The sequence below is a fragment of the Leptopilina heterotoma genome, unplaced genomic scaffold (assembly GCF_015476425.1).
Source record: "Leptopilina heterotoma isolate Lh14 unplaced genomic scaffold, ASM1547642v1 Lhet_313, whole genome shotgun sequence".
Lineage (NCBI taxonomy): Eukaryota > Metazoa > Arthropoda > Insecta > Hymenoptera > Figitidae > Leptopilina > Leptopilina heterotoma.
The window spans coordinates 39,843-60,573 of NW_025111014.1; the positions used below are offsets into that span (position 1 = coordinate 39,843).

The following is a 20,731-nucleotide window of genomic DNA, read 5'->3' on the forward strand; positions in this document are numbered from 1 at the left end:
TGTAACGTGGTAATGTTATCAATATTTATTAACATAAACTTTTGTTGTATAACAATTTCATTTACCGTATATAATACACTGTTTCTGTAAATTCGTAGAAATAAGTTACTTTCATAAATATTTGGAAATATGGATGGTTACAATTATTAGGCAGCACCGTTGTCACCAGTCAATTAAAAAAATGTACAAACATTAGGTCAACAATTACAGATAATCTTAAAATTATGTGTCAAGAATAAAAATTGAAATATAAAAATGCACTGCCTCATCTCCGTCACAAAATCACACAACAATTATTCAAGGAAAACGGCGCTGAATTAATCTTATTTTAAAGCTTAACAAACGAAAAAAAAATATATTTTTTGTAAATAAAAATAAACTGGCTCTGGGGATGCGTTGGATATTTAAAAGATTAAGTATTTGTCAGGCTATGTACTATTTTGCGTGATATAGAGCGAATATCGCCACTATAAATATATATTATGTATAATTGTCCATGTAATTTGCTAAAGAATTCTTTTTTTTTTTCTTGTAAATGTCTGGACTTTCAACAATACTGTTGTCATTTAGTTTGATTTGAACCTATTGTTTCATCGTACATCATCACGTGTAAAAAGATTCACTTGTTTTCACTTTTTTTTTCTTATTTCTTTTTTTGAAATAGTTTTAATTTTAATTAATCTAGAAAGCAAGACCTGCTTCGGAATAAGTAGTGAAAATTTTTTCAATTGAATTTATATACGCTGCTGTCCTGAGATCGAGACCTAGATCGAATCTCCTTGATGTTTTCATTATAGCCTAAATTAAAAGGAAGAAAATTATCATAAACAAGATGAATTTTTCATTATTTTTCAGAAACGAACGTAAATAATCAATAAAAATTATTTTTGACTTGAAAAATATATTGTTTTCAGGCACCAGAAAAATTATTTTTGACTTGTAGAAATTATTTCCAAAAATAAAAATACTTGAAAAGTGAATTGTTTTTAGGTACCAGTAAAATTACGAAATAACGATAGACGATAAAATATTAGTTAATAAATTTTGTTTACCCTTGCTGATCGCTCCATCGTGTAATCCAAACCGGAATGAACAATGTCTTTCTCGGAAGCACCAGAAATACGCTTTTGGAAAGACTCCGACGGAGTTACGGGAATGCGACCTCCTACACGACCAAATCTACGTTCGAGAGATTCTTGGACAGATTCTGTAATGCAAAAAAAAAAACAATTTGTTAATATTAAAGCAAAAAAATAAAAATATTTTGCTGAACTATTAATAACATATTTTACAAAATAAGATTGTAAACAAACGAACAAAATTCATGTAAACAGAAAAAGAAACAACACATAAAGATTAAAATGTCAGTGAATAAATTAAATATCTCACCGAGAAGATGATAATTAGATTCTCGTTCATATTTAAATGTGAGACGTCCGTACGAGACATGATTTAAATTTTTAAGCCATTCGAAGAATGAAACTGTGACACCACCGGCATTTATGTACAAATCTGGTATGACGAGAATATTTCTGTCGATTAAAATCTTATCAGCGGCAGGTGTCGTCGGTCCATTTGCAGCCTCGGCAATAATTTTCGCCTAGAAGATAAAAATACACGTTATACAAGAACGAATTTTACCTTTAAATTTAAAACGAGATTAATTTTGTTATGATAGTTTGCAAAAAATGATTTAAAAACAATTAATTTTAAAAAAATTAACAAAAAATATTTAAAAATAGAAAAAATATTTAACAATAGAAATAAAACTTAACGAATAACTAAAATAGAAAAAATATTTAAAATATATTCTTCTTTTTATATAAAAAAATATTTTCAAAAATATTTCCAAATAGAAATAAAATTTACCAAATAACTAGAATAGATAAGAAATAAAAATAATCATACAAAAAAGCGAAGAAAATACCTGAATTCGTCCGGCATTTTCCGTTGTAATTACTTTCTCAACAGCGGCAGGAATAAAAATATCACAAGGTTCATACATGAGATTTTCCCCTTCATAAGGTTTAGCACCTGGGAATCCGACAATTGTTCCATGCTCGTTACGATAATCCTCCAAATGCTGTGCAATAATTAAAATTTAGTTTATTAATAAACACGTAATATTGTATGGATACTGTCTGTCTCAACTCGAGGGGATTGTAAAGTTCAAAATTTTCCATTCTATTATTGTATTTTATTCGCTTATTTACTTACTTTGGGATCAATGCCTTCTGGATTGTAGATAGATCCATCATGTTCGATAATACCAGTGCAAACGGCTCCAGCTCGATGCAAATATCTCATTGAATGCAGACCAACGTTACCGAAACCTTGCAAAATGAAGGTTTTACCACCCCATCCAGGTGTCGTCCCTGCAATCATCGAAAAGGGAAGAAAAAATTATTACTTTCAGAATAATACTAAAATTCAGAGTAATACTAAAATACTCTAAAAATTGGACTAATATTTATCAAATTGAAGTTTTAAATGTTCATTAATGATATTTTGAAAATAGTAAAAAATCATTTAGTAAAATAAATAAATAAATAAATAAATTGACGAATAATCCGACAGAAAGCAGTTAAATAAACAAAAGGAATAATTATTATACTTAAATACTAATTTGAAAGAAACTGATGATCCACAAATTTTGAACGTGCAAATGAAGAAATTATTTTTCTTTAAAAATATTTTCATTTTCATAAATTACTGAATTGCAATAAAAATTAAAATCGTTGATTTAATATTTAAAAATATAGTTAATTTTTTTGATACTTGACCCAAAATTATTGTAATAAAATTTTAGTTTGAGAAAAAAAGAAATTTCGTTAATTTGAAAGTTCAGAACTTTAGGAACATAAAAATTTAAACTGTGAAAAAATTCTTAAAAAATTTTCATTAAAAGTATTTTCAAAAATTACTATTTGCAGTACAAATTAGAAAAATGTAATATTTAGAAACTATAATTTATTATTTTTACACTTGTCGCAATATTATGGAACTAAATTTGAATTTAAGGAAGAAATAAATAAATTTCGTTCATTTAAAACTCAAGAACTTTACAAACATAGAAATTGTGGAAAAATTCGTAATTGCAAAAATTACTGCACTTATGAAAAAAATTCCATGATTTAAAAAATTTACAGTTGGAAATAATATAAATAGATGGCAATTCTCTGTCATCGAGTGACATAAATATAAAAAAAAATCAATACTTAATTGATGAACAGAGACAATTAGTGTAAAATTGAAAAGTTGGAAAAGAGATTTTAATTGATGAACGTACCAATTGTTCCCATGTAATCTGCTTCATTAATAAAGTTTTCTAGACCGTGGAAAACACCGCGACCGGTTGCAGAAATACGTCCGTGAATTCCTCCCTGATTGATGGGTTTGCCAGTGACACAGGCATGAGCATTAATGTCTAAATGGCCAATAGTCTTGGCATAAGTGTCTGCAATCCAGGACATTTCACGTTCGCCAGTTCCCATATCAGGCGCAGGAACATCAACACCCGGTCCTAAAAAATAATCCAAACAATATTAAAATTTAGATAAGAATTATTCAAATTTAGATAACAAAATTAAAATCTACATAACGATATTAAAATTTAAACAATATTAAAATTTAGATAAATCAAAATAATATCCTAAATTGTAAATTGAAACAATATCAAAGTTCAAATAAATCGAAACAATATCAAAATCGAATTTTCAAATCACCACCGGATTATTATTTTGCAAATTAAAAAAAAAATCCACAAAACTTATTTCCCGTTATTAATTAAAAACAACAACAAATTTTCTTTATTTGAACAAGAAAAATATTTTTTCAAGAAAGTAAAATTTTAATTCAAAATTCAAGTGAATCGAAACAATATCAAAATTTAAATAAATTGAAGAATCGAATTCTCAAATCGTCACCGGTTTACTATTTTGCAAATAAAAAAATCTACAAAACTTATTTTCCATAATTCTTAAATGCGGAAGCAAGACGATAAATTTTCTTTTTTTTTAACAAGATAATTTCCCCAAAAAAAAAAAAAAAAAACCAGAATAATTGCGTGAATTAAACACATTGAATGAGTGTAAAAAAATTATTACCGATGAATCCCTTCTTGGCCAATTCGAGGGTAAACCTTCTGGTAATTTTTTCCAACTCGTGTTCAGAATAATTCTTTGGATTGATCTTGATGCCGGCCTTAGCACCACCGAATGGCACATCAACACAAGCGCATTTGAAGGTCATCAAGGCGGATAAGGCCTTGACCTCATCTCGACAGACGTCCATCGAAAAACGTATACCTGAAAAAAAACAAGGAAAGAATAAGAAAAAAACTATTATTTCAAATAACTATTTTAGTTGGTAGTACTAATTACTTGGAATTCATTTTCTGTCTCTGACGAGACACCTCAACAAATTCAGAGCATAGATCAAATTGTCGATCTTTGACGTCAACAACTGCTCCAAAGTAGTGACAGCTGAATGCAAAACACTTCAAGCACAGCACGTGGTTCATATTACTATTTTTATCCATATAATAAATTCTCCATTTTTTAAAATTTTTTTGTAATTTCGTGAACGAAAAATAAATTCCTTTTCTGTGTAAATTAATTTCATCAAACTTAATATGACGATTTTTGTCTTTATTCTCTATAGACGTTTGAAACTAATTTCTACAATTTCTACAATTTTTACAATTTTTAAAATTAAAAAATAAATTAAATTAAAAATTTTTTGTTCAATTTATAAATTAGTAATAATTTTTTGTATTTTCGATCCCATGAAAATTTACAACACTTTTTGTATTAATTTTAATTTTTTAATTCATTTCTTCTTTATACTCATTATTTTATATTTTGTTTCTTCACTGAAATATAAATCATAATCTTGTCTAAAATAATTGTCTCTGAAGTTAAGTAATTCGCATTTGCGCGTATTAAAGATTTAATCAATTATACAAAATTACTTGTAGACTTTAGGACCTTCACCCATTTTACAAAGTATTTTCGAAACTAAATTGTTCTCAATTTGCGATAATGTTGGAAAAAAAGAATCGTAGAGAAAATTTAGAAACGCAAAATAATTGTCCAAAAAAGAGTCAAATAAACAAAATAAAGAAAATAAACAAAGTAACAAAATAAGCAAAATTAAGAAAATGAATAAAATAAATAATCAAAATAAAGAAAATGAATCAACAAAATTAGGAAAAATAAAGAAAATAAAGCAAATAAAGAAAAAAAAATGAAGAAAATAAACAAAATGAATAAAAAAAGTAAAATAAATAAACATAATAAATAAATAAAATGAAGAAACAAAAAAAGAAAAATATAAATAAAATTCTCAGATTTCCAAATTTTTGTTAAATAATTGCGTCTACTTTTATATTCATTCGGCTTGTTTAGAAACTAAAAAGATATAATCTGAATCAAAAAGAAAAACAATTTGTAAAGAAAGTCTATTTGTCTATAAAGTGTTGATTACGCTGAGAGCTAATTAAGATATGAGTCATCAATTTTCTGAAGGATGATAGAAAAAGATCTAGTTTGAGTGCTCTGAGCTCATCATCCATCTTTTAATTCCATCAACCCCTAATTACATTAGAATGTAATTAACTCATCAATTGGCAGAGGGTTTCACTAATCCTAGGATCGTTTGGCAACATTAAAGACAGACTTTTCTAATTCCTCCCCCTAATCATCAACCTATTTAAAAATTAATATTTATATATTTTTTTCTAAATAATTTCTTCCACATTTTTTTTTCTTTTTGATATTATTATCAAAATTAAATATCTCAGTTACAATCTTTGAATGCTGCAAAGCGCAAAGTGTCATGTGAGTCACTATCCTAAAGAAATGTATCACAATTGATACAATACATCCACGTGATTGTGGAAAAAATAATTTTCTGTCTGTCTCTCTCTCTCTCTCTCTCTCTCTTCTTTTTTTTTGATTAAATAATTTTGTAGATTTATCAATTGCGATAACAAAATGTGACAAAAGTCTTTCACTCTCTTGAGTACTTGTTTACTCGATTAAAGCAGAGTCGAGGTTTGTTCGATTTACGAAGACGAGCCTCCAAGTTATTTTTAACGAAGAACTAATATGCTTTCCAAGAAGCAAATTACATCAAGGTTCTAACATTCATTGCCTTGAGATTTAAAACATTACATTGATAATTTAGAAACATCAAAATACGTATCGTAATGTGTTGATACACATTAACGAGAACAATATAGAAAGAACAATCGAGGAAAAAGTTATCAAGACCAGAAAAAAACTCCTATATAGTCAAGAATTTCAAAAAACACACTACTGTTAACAAATAACAACAATTTTTAGCGCATAATTACAAATGGAAATCATTCTAATTATTCCTCGGGAAAATTGAATTTCAAATCTTATTTGTAGTTCCAACTCCACTTTATTATTAATTTCGAGGGAAAAAATTTTAATTTGCTACAATCTAACGATAAACATAAATTATCATTTTAAAATGTAACAAATTTTTCCTTTTTTAACTCTTTACAAAGTTTTATTAATTTTTTTTTCAATTATTCAAATTTATAAATGAAAATAAAAAAAAAAATACTTTTACAAATTACATAAATAAATAAGAATTTTATTTTAGATTTATAATTTATGTACAGTAGAACCTCGGTTATCCGAGCCTCGATTATCCGAGATTCCGGATTATCCGAGGCACAAAACATGCTCGGATAATGCGGAATAACTCGGATAAAACGGATCGAGCGACTAAATTTGGAAAATAAATTTTACAAAACCACTATTTGTGATCATTGCATTTAAAATTTCGTCCATTTTTGTCATTTAATATTATTCTAACACTTTAAACACATGAAAAATAATTTAAAATTTTGAAATTTTCATTGGTTCCGTGTTATCCGAGTTTTCGATTATCCGAGGTACCTCTTCCCCACATTACCTCGGATAATCGAGGTTCTACTGTATATAGTTACAAACAAAATAAAAACTGAATTTGAAATTACGTTTCAAAAAAATTGAGAACAAAAAAAAGAGTGAAGACAAGAGAAAAAATTGGAACGATAAATTATAAAAATGACCTTAAACTTGTAATTTCTAGGGTGAAAGTGGAATCTAAAAGAAGTTACACCATCGTCATCGATCTATGTAGACCTACATTCAGGAAAAATGAAACGATCGTTTTGTTGCATAACACGAACACTGCGAAAATAGCACTCTTCAAATTCAATGACTTATTCCTCACAGACGAGAAAATTTTCTACGGATCATAAAAAACTATTTAAAAAGTCATTTTCTAGACCGCGAAACCACAAATTTACAGTGGAAATTAAAAAAAATATATCCGGAAATTATACAATAGAAAAATTAAACTGAAATAACATAAATTAAAATACTATTAGTTTTAATAATAAATTTATGATATATTTTTTTCATATCTAACTTCTACCATAAAAAAAATATTCTTTTTTACTTTTTCGGACATAATTTTTTATATTATTTCATTTTGAAAATGTTTTTTAAATAAAAAAATACTATTATTACGTTTAATTAAATTTTTCATACAATATTTTTTAAGTATTCAACTTTTACGATAGACAAAAATAAATATTCTCATTTTTTTATTATTTACTTTTTCTATTCTATAATTTTTTGCATTATTTAATTTTTAGAACAGAAAAAATTAATTACTCTAATTTTTTATAATTTACAAGTTTTGAGCTTTTAAAGAAACGAAATATTTTCTATTAAAAATGTTTTGTAAATTACCGATTGCAGTAAAAATTAAAAATTTAATTGTAACGTTTAGAAACTTTGGAATTAATTTTTTTTTGACACATGTCGCAAAATTATTGTAATAAAATTTTAATTTCAGGAAGAAACAAATAAATTTTGTTCAGAACTTTAGAACTATAATTTTTTTTAATATTATTTACTTTTTCTGTCCTATAATTTTGATGGAATTTTTTATATTATTTAATTTTTACAATAGAAAAAATCAAATATAGATATTACTTTTAATGTTCCTAAAATTCTAAACGTTCAAAGTAATGAAATTTATTTTCTTTATTTTTTAAATTCAAATTTATTTCAAAAATATTGCGACAAGTGGCAAAATAATAAATTATAGTTTCTAAATATTAAATTTTTCTAATTCTTACTGCGATTAGTAATTTTTTAAAATATTGTCAGTGAAAATTATTTCGTTCAATTGAACGTTCAAAATAGTTGAAAAACTCCTGGATTATTTAATTTCGAGTAATATATATTTTTACTAATATTTTTTCCCATTCTATACAATTTTCTGACATAATTTTCTTTTTATTCTCACTGTAATTTTGTGGGTTTTTTTTGTATCTGAAAATTAGTTTCTTTTTCTAGAAACGAAAAATTTATTTCGAATCTGTAAGATTTTTTCCCGGCTCTTTCTCTCTCACAATCTTGGAGGAATAATAAAAATTTTTCAAAGAATGATGGCCGTTCAGAAAGTACAAAAGAATCCAGCAACTTCATTATATTTTTAGGGAGAAAGTGGACACGTTTTCACAGGATAATCTGTTCCATGTGCCTTTTCTCATCTCCTCTATTGGAATCTAACCGACGAAAATTCACCTAAGCTAAACAAAAAAAAATAAAATGAGTTTTCAATTTCAATAAATAAATTTCAATTTACTTTTTTCCTTAAATAATTTTTTCACATTTCTTTACAGGTAGAAAAAGGAAAATTTTTTTTCCAAAGAATTCTTCGGATTCAAATTGAATGAATTGGAATGAATTGAATGATTTGAATGAATTGAATTAATTCAATACAGAATTAAAAAACCCGAAATAATTGAAAAAGAATTTAAAAATCCGCAAGTTAAAAATGTTGATAATAAAAAATTGAGAGAAAATGTTACACAATGAGTAATTATAGGCACTTACTAATTACTAAAACTTGGCGATAAATAAAGGTCAAAAAAATTCCTAATTATTGATGGCGAGACACAAAGAAACACTATCGCTGCTGCCTTGTTAATTCATCTTTGTTATGACCTCTGATAACATAATTTTACTTCTTAACTCCCTTGTAAAGAAATTACAGTCTTTATATCTGCAAATTCAAAGTAGAACACACGTGTGTCTATTCATATTCACGTGCTCTTATAATAATCATTGATTATGTAAAAAATCATAAAGATACAGAAAATGAATTTATTTATAAAAACAGAAAAAATGTAGAAATAAATTGTAAAAATATAATTAATAAAAATACAATAAATAAAAATATAAAAAATAAAAGTACAATAAATAAAAATATAATTGTTACGGTAAAAAAAATTAAAAAATACAATAAAAATAGAATCGAATTTACTAGAAAAATAGGAAAATATTTTCAGAGAATATAGAACTATTTAAACTTATATAATTCTTTTATATTTAAAATTTTTTTATTTACCTCAACTTTGCGGGAAATATTGTGAAAATAAAACTTGAATATTTGTATTCATAATAATGCTAAATTGACAAGTTTTCTAGATTTACGTCACCAAAAGTGGCTGTTTATCAGTCAAGTAAAGTGTAAAACGTTCTGAATAAACAAACTAGAAATAACACAGTTGTTTTTTTTTTAAATAAGGTGCGATTTTCTTCTCCATGTTAACAAAGTTATAAGGATTATTTTTAGAAACACTGTTAGAAAAAAAGTACAATAAAAAAATGTTTCGCTTTTACGAAAAAAAAAAATGCAAATTTCTACTATTTAATTGAATTTTTCATTTAAATTTGAATTGAATTCGAATAAAACTAAAATTCTATAGAAACAATAGTTTATAATTAAAATTTGCAATTATAACTTTAGTGAGAGTGTTACGTGTCGTTTTCATAACGTCATTGAAACACAAGATGAGTTCGTATAATCGCTTTAATCAAGGAAACCCGAGACTCATGAGATCATTTTAGTCAATGAATTTATAATTCCAATGAATTTCTATAATTAAGAATATTTTAGAAACTTGCTTTAACAAACGTTTAGTCTAAACTTCTTTTTTTAAATTCCATTCTATTTTTAAAATGTTCTCTTTTTTTTCGTTCTTGAATATTTCTTTTAACTTTTCAATTTTTGAAACGTTTTAGGTTTTACTCTCTGAATATTTTAAAAACTGATAAAGTTATACAAATTGTGGTTTGTAGGTTTTCATCGATAGATTTAAAAAGAAAAAAACACTTTACGTGATTGATTTAGATGTATTATGTTAAAGTGTATCAGGGGCTTCTTAAACTGAAAGAAATTAGTTTAACCCCAATTTTCGAAGGACAACCTAGTTTATTTCCTATATTTCAATAATAAAAATAATCAACAAAAGTAAATATTGACAGAAATTGAAAAATCCATTAAAACTACTTTATAGACAAATATTTGAAAAGACAATTCGAGAAAAATGTACTACTGTCTTTTGATTTCTTGAAAAGAAAAAAATTCTTTTTTTTTCACGTTCAGTATTCGAACAATGTGACTTGACATTGTTTTTTCCCCCTCGAAGAATGTGGTTGAAAATTCCAGCTATGCAAATAAAAAAAAAAGTATAAAAACAGAAAAAATACTGACCTCCCTTGCAAGGTGTTCGATGAGTTGAATGTTGAGCTCTATAGCCAGTAATCATTTCATAATCACCAGAGTCACGTCTCAATGGAAATGTTGTTTCCAAAATATGATCACAAGGCTCCATCATCATCAGGATACCCTTGACTTTTTTCTTTCTCTCCTCAAGCGTAATTCTCGATGCTTTACCAACATCCTCGACGAGCTTGTCCTCGACAATTTGACAGCCCCGATGAAAGAAATATTCCACCATATCGAAGAATTTTGGATTTTCTGCATTTGGAACTTCCTTTAAACGTTCAGGAATCTGATGATCGGCATAACCTCGACACTGAATACTTCCAGCCGCCGGTATTGCGCGTGCTAAGGCACTTTGAATGACATCCGATCCAGGAACTTGCTTTAAAGCAGCTCTAGATCTTGCTATTTTATTCAAATGAAACATTTTTTCAATGAAAACAATAGGATTGCTCGGGATCAAATTATTATTGAAAATCGAGAAAAATTTTTAATTCTCCTTTCTCCAACGGTCTCCTCGGACGACTTTTCTGTCGAAGAACACCGAAGAGAGACACACAAATTATACACCCTGTCCGGGCAGCAAACAATAAGCAAAGTGCTGATGTGTTAAAAGAGACCCGCGGAGATAAACTTCTTAAAAGTCGGTAAACATAACCTCTGCGTTCCATGGACTTACCATCAGAGTGGCACCACCTGTCAAAGACTTTCCGTCGGCAAAGTTGCGTCGACGTAGAATAATTTCTGTTGGTCCACCAATAGAATCATGGCGGGAATTTTGAAAGGACCAATTATTTAAACGGAGCTGATTAGTCAGCAACGCATGCGCAGTGAGAAATTAGCAGACGACAATCAACACGAAGCAAGAAATTCAATAATTTGTTTGAAAAAATGTTTATCTCTACGGAAAATAGTGCAAAAATAAAACTAAAATAATAAGAAAACATGATTTTAGAGAAGAATTACGAATTTTACAATATTTTGAAATAGTGTGAAAGAAAACATGGCTTTGGATCAAAAGAATAGTGATGTATTCGGTCTTGTTACTCAATTATGTGAGCATTTAATTGAAAAACAATGTTTATTAAAGGATCAACGTTATTTAACAGAAAAAAATTCTCTTTGCCTTTTAAAGAGAATGAGATCGAAAGCTTTCGAGATTCTTCTCAATAAAACTAATTACTGTAAGTTTACCTATTTTACAATTAAATAATGTTATTTTGTTCTTTGTTATTATTTTCTTCTTCTTCTTTATTATTTCTTTGAAATTTTTTGAATTCTTATTAATTTTTGTAATACTTAATTCGATATAACGATAGTTTTCTAAATATTTATTATTTTTCAGCTTTGGATAGTGACAGAAGGTACGATCCGATTGCAGAGCTTTTAAAACATTCCTTTAAACTTAAAGTTGAACTTGGTCGTCGATCACAGGCTAAAAAATTGGAGAATTTGCTCGATGAATTTCTTTTAAATACACCTGAGGAATCAAGTTCTTTTGTTCCTTCAATTTTTGTTTTTTTAAATGAATTAAAAAATTCACAAGTTGAGGACGAGGAAAGTTTGGTAAGTTGTTTATGAATTCTCGTTATCATTCATATCAATTTCGCTAATAATTTAATTTCTAATAATTAAAAATATTCAGAACATTTTCAATTGCGGCAAAGCAAATCCACTTTTACCTGAAGAAATTGGCAATGATAATGAGGTGTCATTTCAAATTTATCCCTTGGAAGCCTGCAAATTACCGAATAAATTTGAAACAGTTCTTGGAGTAAATCGAGAGAGTATTATTCGAGACAGTGCCGCAGATCCTGGAAGCAATCTTTTACTTTTAAATCAGTTTACATCAAACTGTTCGGTTGATATTCAATCGATTGGGTAAATAAAATTAATTATTTTCGTTAAATTTATCATTGTAGGTAAAAAAAAAGAAAATAATTTTTATATTTACAGTTATCAAAGTAAACGAGGATCAGTAATATCAACACCAGGATGTGTTTCAACTTTTTCTCGAGTCATGAGCTACTCGATGGGTTCACATTTTCTACCGCAGATAAATGTATAATTCAATAATTTATTTACTATTTAATTTACTATAATTTTCTATTACTATTATTTATTTGGGAGCTTTCACAAATGATGTCACGCAATTTTTGGAGATTTTCGACCCCCTCCCTCCCCCCTGTCCCGCAATTTTTGCAATTTCACATGAGAAAAATACATTGTGTCACGTTTAGTAGAGACCCCCCCTACCCCTAAAAGCGTGACATCATTTGTGAACGCTCCCTTTATTAATTTATTTTAATTTTTTATTCATTCAGGGTTGCCATAAATTAGGGAATTCAGGGAAAAGTCAGAGAAAGTAGAATCGATTAGAGAAATTAGGGAAAAATCAGAGATTTTTATTAAAAGTACTGGACAAATTTTGATTTTTAGAATTCATAAGAAAGTTCTGAAATTTCGTGTCTTTTTAAATATTTCAAAATTAGTTCAATTTTATTTTAAAAGAGTTGCGTTTATAATTTCTATAAATAAATAAACTTCAAACGATTTTAATTTCAAATTTTAAATGTATTTAATTAACAATTTTAAAGAAAATAAGTTTTTGAAAAATTTTAATAATTCAAATTCTTCTGAAATTAGTTAAACTTTTTAATATATATTTTATTAATTATTAAAGATAATTGATTTATAGAACAATTTTAGTTAAAACAACTAAAGAAAAATTGAATTTCGGAGAAGTTACAAATGATTGCCGAAATTCAATTATTTTCAAAAGTAATAAAATTCATCGCAAAAATTCAATTATGTTCAAAAAATTTTTTAAATCCTCGTTGAAATTTCAATAATTTTTATAAATTTTGATAAAATTCAACGCAATCTTTTAATTATTTTCATAAATATTAAAAATTTCACAGGAATTCAATTATTTACAAATTTTTTGCCAATTTCTACGCAATAATTAAATTATTTTCGTGAATAATAAAATTTATTTACAGGGATGCAATAATTTTTATAAATACTAAAATTCTTTTTAGGAAATCAATTATTTTCATAATTAATAAAACTCATCGAAGAATTTCAATTATTTTTAATATAGTTTTAAATGAATTCTTTAAATAAATTTAATTATTCTTAAAAATTTTATTGAAATTCATCAAAAGAATTCAATTATTTCAATAATTTAGTAAATGATAAAAAAAATTCAACTATTTTCATAAGTAATAAAATTTTTTACAGAGATTCAATTATTTTCTGAAATAATTTGTCTGGAAATCAAGGAAAAACAAAATAAAATTTTTGTGGCAACCTTGTTATTGCTTCCCCAAAGAAAAAAAAATTTATTTAATTATTTATTATTACAGGAGGATGGAGGATTTTTAGAAGGTATTCAATCAGTGGAGGGAATAGTAACAGAACCTGAATCACCATGGCCACCTCACAATGACAATCAAAGTGCTTCAGACATTTGGGAGGAACAAATATCAAATCATTCTCTCAACAATGAAGATGAAAATTCAAAAAGTTTGATTATTTGGGAGGATATTCATAAGATTCCTCCAGAGAAAAATGCTCGCACTTGGGAGAATTTGGGAATTGAAGAATCGATCAAGGAACCATCATTTCTCTCAGAATCAAATGAAGCTGTTTTGCATTTGGCTAAATTGAAACAAGCTGCTATTTTACCTCTACTTTCTGAAGAAGCTCTTCTGTCCACGCCATTAATTACCGAGATTTCATCACTAACTTTTATCAAGGATATTAAATTGTTACTCCTTGGTGTTGAATCAAATTCTTTCTGTTACGATCCTGTGGTAAGAGATTAAATCTATTTTTACACTTTACATTTTTGTATATTGTATTTTATGTTTATGTTTTGTTTATTTTTTCAGGAGGGTTTTAGTTTAAAGAAGAATTTAGCTATTTGTGGCATTAGTCCCGAGTCACTAGAAAATATTTCCTATGAAATTATTCGATGGGGTACGTGCTTTATGGCTTTAACTAATTTAGTAACGCCTGATCCGAATTCGGGGAAATTACAAGTCGGGGGCCTAATTTTCAAGGTGAATAAAAGATTATTATTCAAGGTCTATTTTAAGAAAAATATATTTTTTTAACAACATATATTTTATAATAATTACTATTTTGTCAATTTCAGGCTATGTGTGATAGTGTAAAAGAATTTCTGCTTTTTTATCAAGCAGCCGTTCTTCAAATTCCCATTACCGAAGACGAGAAAATGGGACTTTTGAATTTACTTAACTCAGCGAGACCGTTAGGGTTTTTAATTGTTGAAGTTGCTGAACTTTGTCAGTGCAATGGATTAGAGAAAACTTCATTGGGCGAAGGTTTAGGAATACTCACTCATATTTACGAACAAGTTACAAAGGTTACTAAACCAAATGTGGCCTTTATATTTTATTCTATTTTAAAATCATGCTGCGAAGTATATTTTCGGTAATTATATTTCTTATATTTGCTTCTTCTTAATTCCTACTTTTTTTCTATTTTACTGAATTTTTCCTAAATTTATAATACTAGATTCTTGAGAAAATGGATATTTGAAGGTATATGCGAAGATGTTTATGGAGAATTTATGATTAAAGTAAAACCCCATTATGTAAGATTGAAAGATCGTAAATTCTGGACCAGAGCCTTCACGATAAATAATCAATCGGTGCCGGGATTTCTTCGAAGTTTCACGGACTCGATTTTAGAATGTGGCAAAACTGTACGACTATTAAAAATTTGCGATCCAAAGGTAAATATTACCAAATTTTTATCCGAGGATAAAAAATCGAATTTAAAAAAAATTGTTTGCTGATTTTAAATTAAATCATCATTCTTAGAATGCCGTTTGTATCGTGTCATCAACTTGTCAACCGTCTGTGAGAGTTTGTCTGAGCACAAAAATGCTACAAGAGCAATTTAAATTTTGCAATACATACAGAAAACGAGGCGAGGAAGCATTAGGTTCAATTGTTTCCTTGCATTCTGCTTTTAAAGAACGGATCGAAAAGGAAAAGAGAAGAGCACAACTTGTTATGGAGGCTCAGCAAGGAACTCTTCAAAGACTAAAAAGTAATATTTATTCAAAATTCAATTTTTCTTTGTAAATAATTATAATAATTTAATAATTAATAATTCATTATTTTCGTCTTCATTTAATAACAGAGGAAAAAGAGGATCGCTTGAAAAGGATCGAAAAAGAAAAGTGCGAGTATCTCCAAAAATTAAAAAGCCAAGCAGAGGAAGCCGCTTTGCGAAAAGAAAAAGATAAGAATGCCGAATTGTTAGCAGATAAAATCTTTCTTGAAAATCTAACTAGAGAAGAGGAGGAAGCCAAAAATCTTCAAAAAGAGGAAAAGTAAGATTAAAAAGCATAAAATAATTGTTTATTCGCTATCTCTTTATTCTTATTTTAAGTTTATTTCAAATTTATTTTAAATCTATTTAAAATTTATTTTTATTTTCCAGGGCAAAAACTTTAAAATATTATAACGAGTTGGCAGTCGAAGCTAAAAAGCAACGATCCCGAACCGAATGGCGTCTAAAGAGAATGAATTTATTTGATGAAAGAGTTGAATTTGTCTTAAATTTAGAAAAAGAAATGTGCTCAACAATCGATTATATGAATTCTTCTCCGACTGTTGAAGAAGAGAAAAAGGAAGTTGAAAATTCAGAAAATATTGAAACCCCCACTGAAGGTGAAATTTTAAGCGAAGATTTGAAATCCATAGAAGAAAATGTAACAAAATTAGTGAAAGAAGAAAAAGCACAAGAAGAAGAAAAAGAAATCGAAATAGAAAAAGAAGAAACTGATGCTAATGATGATAAAAAAGAAACAAAAAAGGAAGAAGAAGAAAAAGAAGAAGTACACAAAGATGAAAATTGCAACGTTAACGAAACTGAATCGTCAATTTCGTCAGAAATTAAAAATGCAAATTTAACCCAAAATAATGAATCAATAAATACGGAAGAATGTGTAGAAAAAAAGAAAGCAATTCGACCCACGGTTCTGGATATAAAATCAAAAACTATAAATGACCGGAAAACTGACGAAATTGTCAGCCTATTAAATCCACAGCATCTCACAAATTCCGACTACACGACAAAAGAACTTACGTCAAAAATAACCGACTCCAAAGTCAAATCAAATTATTTAGAATTAAGAGAAATCACCATGTCTGAAGCTCAAAGAAATAAAGTGCGCGTAATGCAACACGAATTCGGCTTAATAACACCAAATAATAACGAAGCAATAATTGATTTCTCAGTTGAAGAGACAATAAACGCCAATTTTATTCCCTCATTAACTGAACTGCAAATCAATCGTCTGAGAAATACTCGACATCAAGTCGATAATTCGGATCTCCTACAAATAACCAAAGTACCGGAAACCACCACCGACAATATGACCGAATTTCAAAAAAATCGTTTGAGAAATACAATTCACAGAACGGAACAGGGAAATATTGAGAAGCCAAAAAAAACCGTCACCTTAACGGATCATGAGGAAGTAATTGAAGAAATCAAAGAATTAGGCTTTCAAACACCAATGTCATCGGCAACGGATTATTTCACATCTTCAATGAACAGTAGTTCGATACAAATGCAAAGTTGTGAAAATACACCCTTCTCGGAAATTGGCAGCGATATTCAAATTCCCACGGCGTCTGATGAAATTATTGAAAATTCGAAATTAACACTCGAATCGAGATTCGAACATATTCAGGGTAAAATAAAGCATCCGGATTTTATTGGCTTTAGTACGGATGCAACAACACCGACATTTGAATCATCATTGACTGTTGTTGATGTCGAAATGCTTGACGCCACTTCATTGTCGGTTTATCTTGAAAAATCTGTCGCAGTTCCACTTCAAATACAATGTAAACTTGTTAATAATGCAATGATTAAATATCTTCTTGAAGAACACAATATCATCTCACATCTACACAGTCTAAGGGATTATTTCTTTTTACTGAATGGAGAATTTGCAAAAAGTTTAACACACTCTTTGTTTACGAAATTATACGATGCCTCAAATCCATTTGAACTTTTTAATTCGGCAACATTGAAAAATATTTTGGATAGGGCAATTGTAAGCTCGTTGAGTAATACTTATGCGAATTCGGAACTTTTGAGTCTTTCGGCAACTGGATTGCCAAAAGTTCTTCAGGTATTGAATAAAAAATATTTACTTACTGAATTTTTTTGAAAAAATGAAATTAAAAATTGAAATTGTTTTTTAGGTATCAAATCCGGAGGCGTTAGATTGTCTTTTATTGAATTATAAAACTTCCTGGCCATTAAATATCATTTTTGATAATGTTGTTATGCTTCAATATACCAAGGTTTTCAAATTTTTGCTTATGGTTGGAAGAGTTCTATGGGTTTTAGAGGAGGATTTTCATATTTTAAAAACTGAAAGTCAAGCCGCTACTTCGGAACAATATCATAAGGTAATTTAATGACATCATGTCATTTAACATTATAATATCGAATTAATTTCAATATCTAGTATTTTAATGAAACTCAAAAGAATTGAATTATTTAAAAAAATGTTTAATAAAATTCATTAAAACATTCAATTATTTTCATGAATAATAACATTTTTATAGGATTTCAATTATTTTTCAGCGTCAAAAAAATTCTTGGCAGGAATTCAATAATTTTTTTAAACAATACATTTTTTCACGTAAATTTACTTATTTATAAAAATTTTTAATAAAGTTCTTTTCAAGAATTCAATTATTTTTGTAAATAATAGAAATCTTCTCAAAAAATTCAATTATTTTCTTACATAGTAAAATTCTTCGCAAGAATTCAATTAAGTATTTTCATAAATAACAAAATTCTTCTCAGAAATTCCATTATTTTTAAAAAATAATACAATTTTTTACTGGAATTTAAATATTTAAAAAATTGTTAATAAAATTCTTCTCAAGAATTTAATTATTCTCTTAAATAGTGAAATTCTAAATTCTTCGCAACAATGCAATTATCTTTGTAAATAATATAAAATTCTTCTCTGAAATTCAACTATTTTTATAGAATTTTAATAAAATTTGTAGCAAGAATTCAATTATCTTAAAAAATTTTCATAAAATTCTTTATAAAAATTCAATAAATTATTTATATTTGTATTTAAATAATTAAATTCTCCTCTTTTTGTTTTCAAAAATAATTCAATTTCAAAAGATTCTTAAATTGGAATGTTTTGAATGTTTTAATTGTTGTGAAACTATAATAACATTTTATTTTTTATTTAATAAATTATTAATTTATTATTTTCTTAAAAAATGATTAAAGTCTTGTATGATTTCATTTTTAAATTTTAACAAAAAGAATGATTGAATTTTGGGAGAATTACAGTTGCAATTTTTAGAAATAATTAAATTTGAAGAAGGTTTTACATTGAAAACCTTTGGAATAATTTAATTCCTGTGCAAAAATAAATTAGTACTTAAATATTTTTATTTAACAAAAATTATTCAAGTTTTTAATAAAATACTTAATTTAAAAATTACGAAATTTACAAAAATTTAAAACTGAAGTTATTATCATAATAAGAAAAAGAAGTAAATGATTTGGTTGAAAATTAGAAAAAAGTCAGGGAAATAAAATACAGAATCAAATTATTCTGATTTTTGTGAATTGTCTAAAACGAGCTTTTTTTGTCGTTAAATTAAAATTTTAGATATATGTAGCTACTTTTTTACTGCTTTTTTTCAATTTTAAAGCTTATTTTTAGCTACTATTTTAAAATTAATTTTCGATTAAAAATTGGGTAAATAATGGAATTTTTCTTTTCAGATTCATCTTTACAGACATTCCATGATGCAATTTATAAACGCTTTACACACTTATTTAACGTGCAGTGTTTTGCACGCGAGTTGGGCTGAATTTGAAAAAGATTTGGAGCACGCAACAACAGTTGATGAGGTTTATTCATCTCATGTTGTCTACATAAAGAAAATCCTATCGAGGCAAGTAAATTAATTCTTTTCACTATATTAAGAAAATGTTCCAATTTTTTTTTTAGAAAATATAAATTTTCAAACCAAATAATAACAAATATTATTAAATCAATACCTTCTCATTATTTTCTGACGAGAATGTAAAAAATGAAAATAAGAATTTAAATCTAGGTAAGAATACTACAAAAATTAATTAAATTTTTCTTTTTAGATGTATGTTGTACAAGAAAGATCAAAGAATGCAGGAGTGTCTGCGTAATGTCTTCATTGTTGTATTAAAGTTTCACAATCAAATTCGCTCGCAAAAATGGATTCTGAATGCAACTGGTTACGTTCATCCTAATTATTCTAAACTTGAGAATATGTACAAGTCATTTTGCAAATTAAGAACATACATGACACACGTGGCGAATAAATTGGCTAACAGTGGATATCAACCACATCTTACTCATTTTTTGCTTGCACTCAATATTAATTCTCTTTACGATATAACATAATTAAATAATGAGTAAACACATTTCGTTTTTAATTGAAACAAAATGAGTGAACATGTTTCGTTTCTAATGAAAACAAAATGAGTAAACATTAAAAAGGAAATGAGTAAATACATGTTTCGTTTTTAATTGAAACAAAATGAGTAAACATATATGTTTCGCTTTCAATTAAAAGAAAAGAAAAAATTATATGTTTCGTTTTTAATGAAGACAAAATGAAATTCAGGCTGTGTAAAATGTATATTATAAAAATATGGATAGAGACCACTGTCAGCAGTAGCATTATTATTATATAAAATTTTTATGAAACAAACATTAGTTTCTTAATGTTAACTATACACAATACAAATGAATCGCATAAATTTATCTTTAGAGAAGAAATAAAAAATGTCTTTAAATCGTTTCACCTCGAAAAGATACACTAAATACTCGTATTTTGTTAAATATTTTTATTTTAATTAATGCCCATTAATTCTTATATAACTGTAAATTAATTTATTGTCTATTAAATAATTATTCTTGATTTCACAATCATCGTTAATCAAGAAAACAAATAATTTTATGAATAAATATTTTATTTCTATATATTGTGTTTTTATTGTAAATATTTTTACTGAATTTACTTTTATTCTAAACATTTTT

General features: G+C 26.9%; 2 protein-coding genes across 2 annotated transcripts; one reads left to right on the top strand and one right to left on the bottom strand.

Annotated features, from left to right (window-relative positions):
- Positions 1-2: 2 nt before the first annotated feature.
- LOC122504743 (glutamate dehydrogenase, mitochondrial) lies at positions 3-11,226 on the bottom strand. Its single transcript, XM_043615963.1, has 8 exons — positions 10,597-11,226; positions 4,107-4,307; positions 3,290-3,523; positions 2,218-2,375; positions 1,928-2,083; positions 1,390-1,600; positions 1,053-1,207; positions 3-798 (listed from the first exon to the last, which is right to left on the bottom strand). The coding sequence occupies exons 1-8, from the start codon at positions 11,033-11,035 to the stop codon at positions 682-684; spliced, it is 1,671 nt and encodes a 556-aa protein (XP_043471898.1). The 5' UTR covers positions 11,036-11,226; the 3' UTR covers positions 3-681.
- A 220-nt stretch (positions 11,227-11,446) lies between these two features.
- Positions 11,447-20,674, top strand: LOC122504742 (gamma-tubulin complex component 6). Its single transcript, XM_043615962.1, has 14 exons — positions 11,447-11,792; positions 11,954-12,174; positions 12,254-12,489; positions 12,565-12,670; positions 13,977-14,426; positions 14,505-14,675; positions 14,771-15,069; positions 15,154-15,373; positions 15,462-15,693; positions 15,787-15,979; positions 16,090-17,794; positions 17,868-18,077; positions 19,432-19,604; positions 19,807-20,674. The coding sequence occupies exons 1-14, from the start codon at positions 11,612-11,614 to the stop codon at positions 20,090-20,092; spliced, it is 4,683 nt and encodes a 1,560-aa protein (XP_043471897.1). The 5' UTR covers positions 11,447-11,611; the 3' UTR covers positions 20,093-20,674.
- Positions 20,675-20,731: the final 57 nt, after the last annotated feature.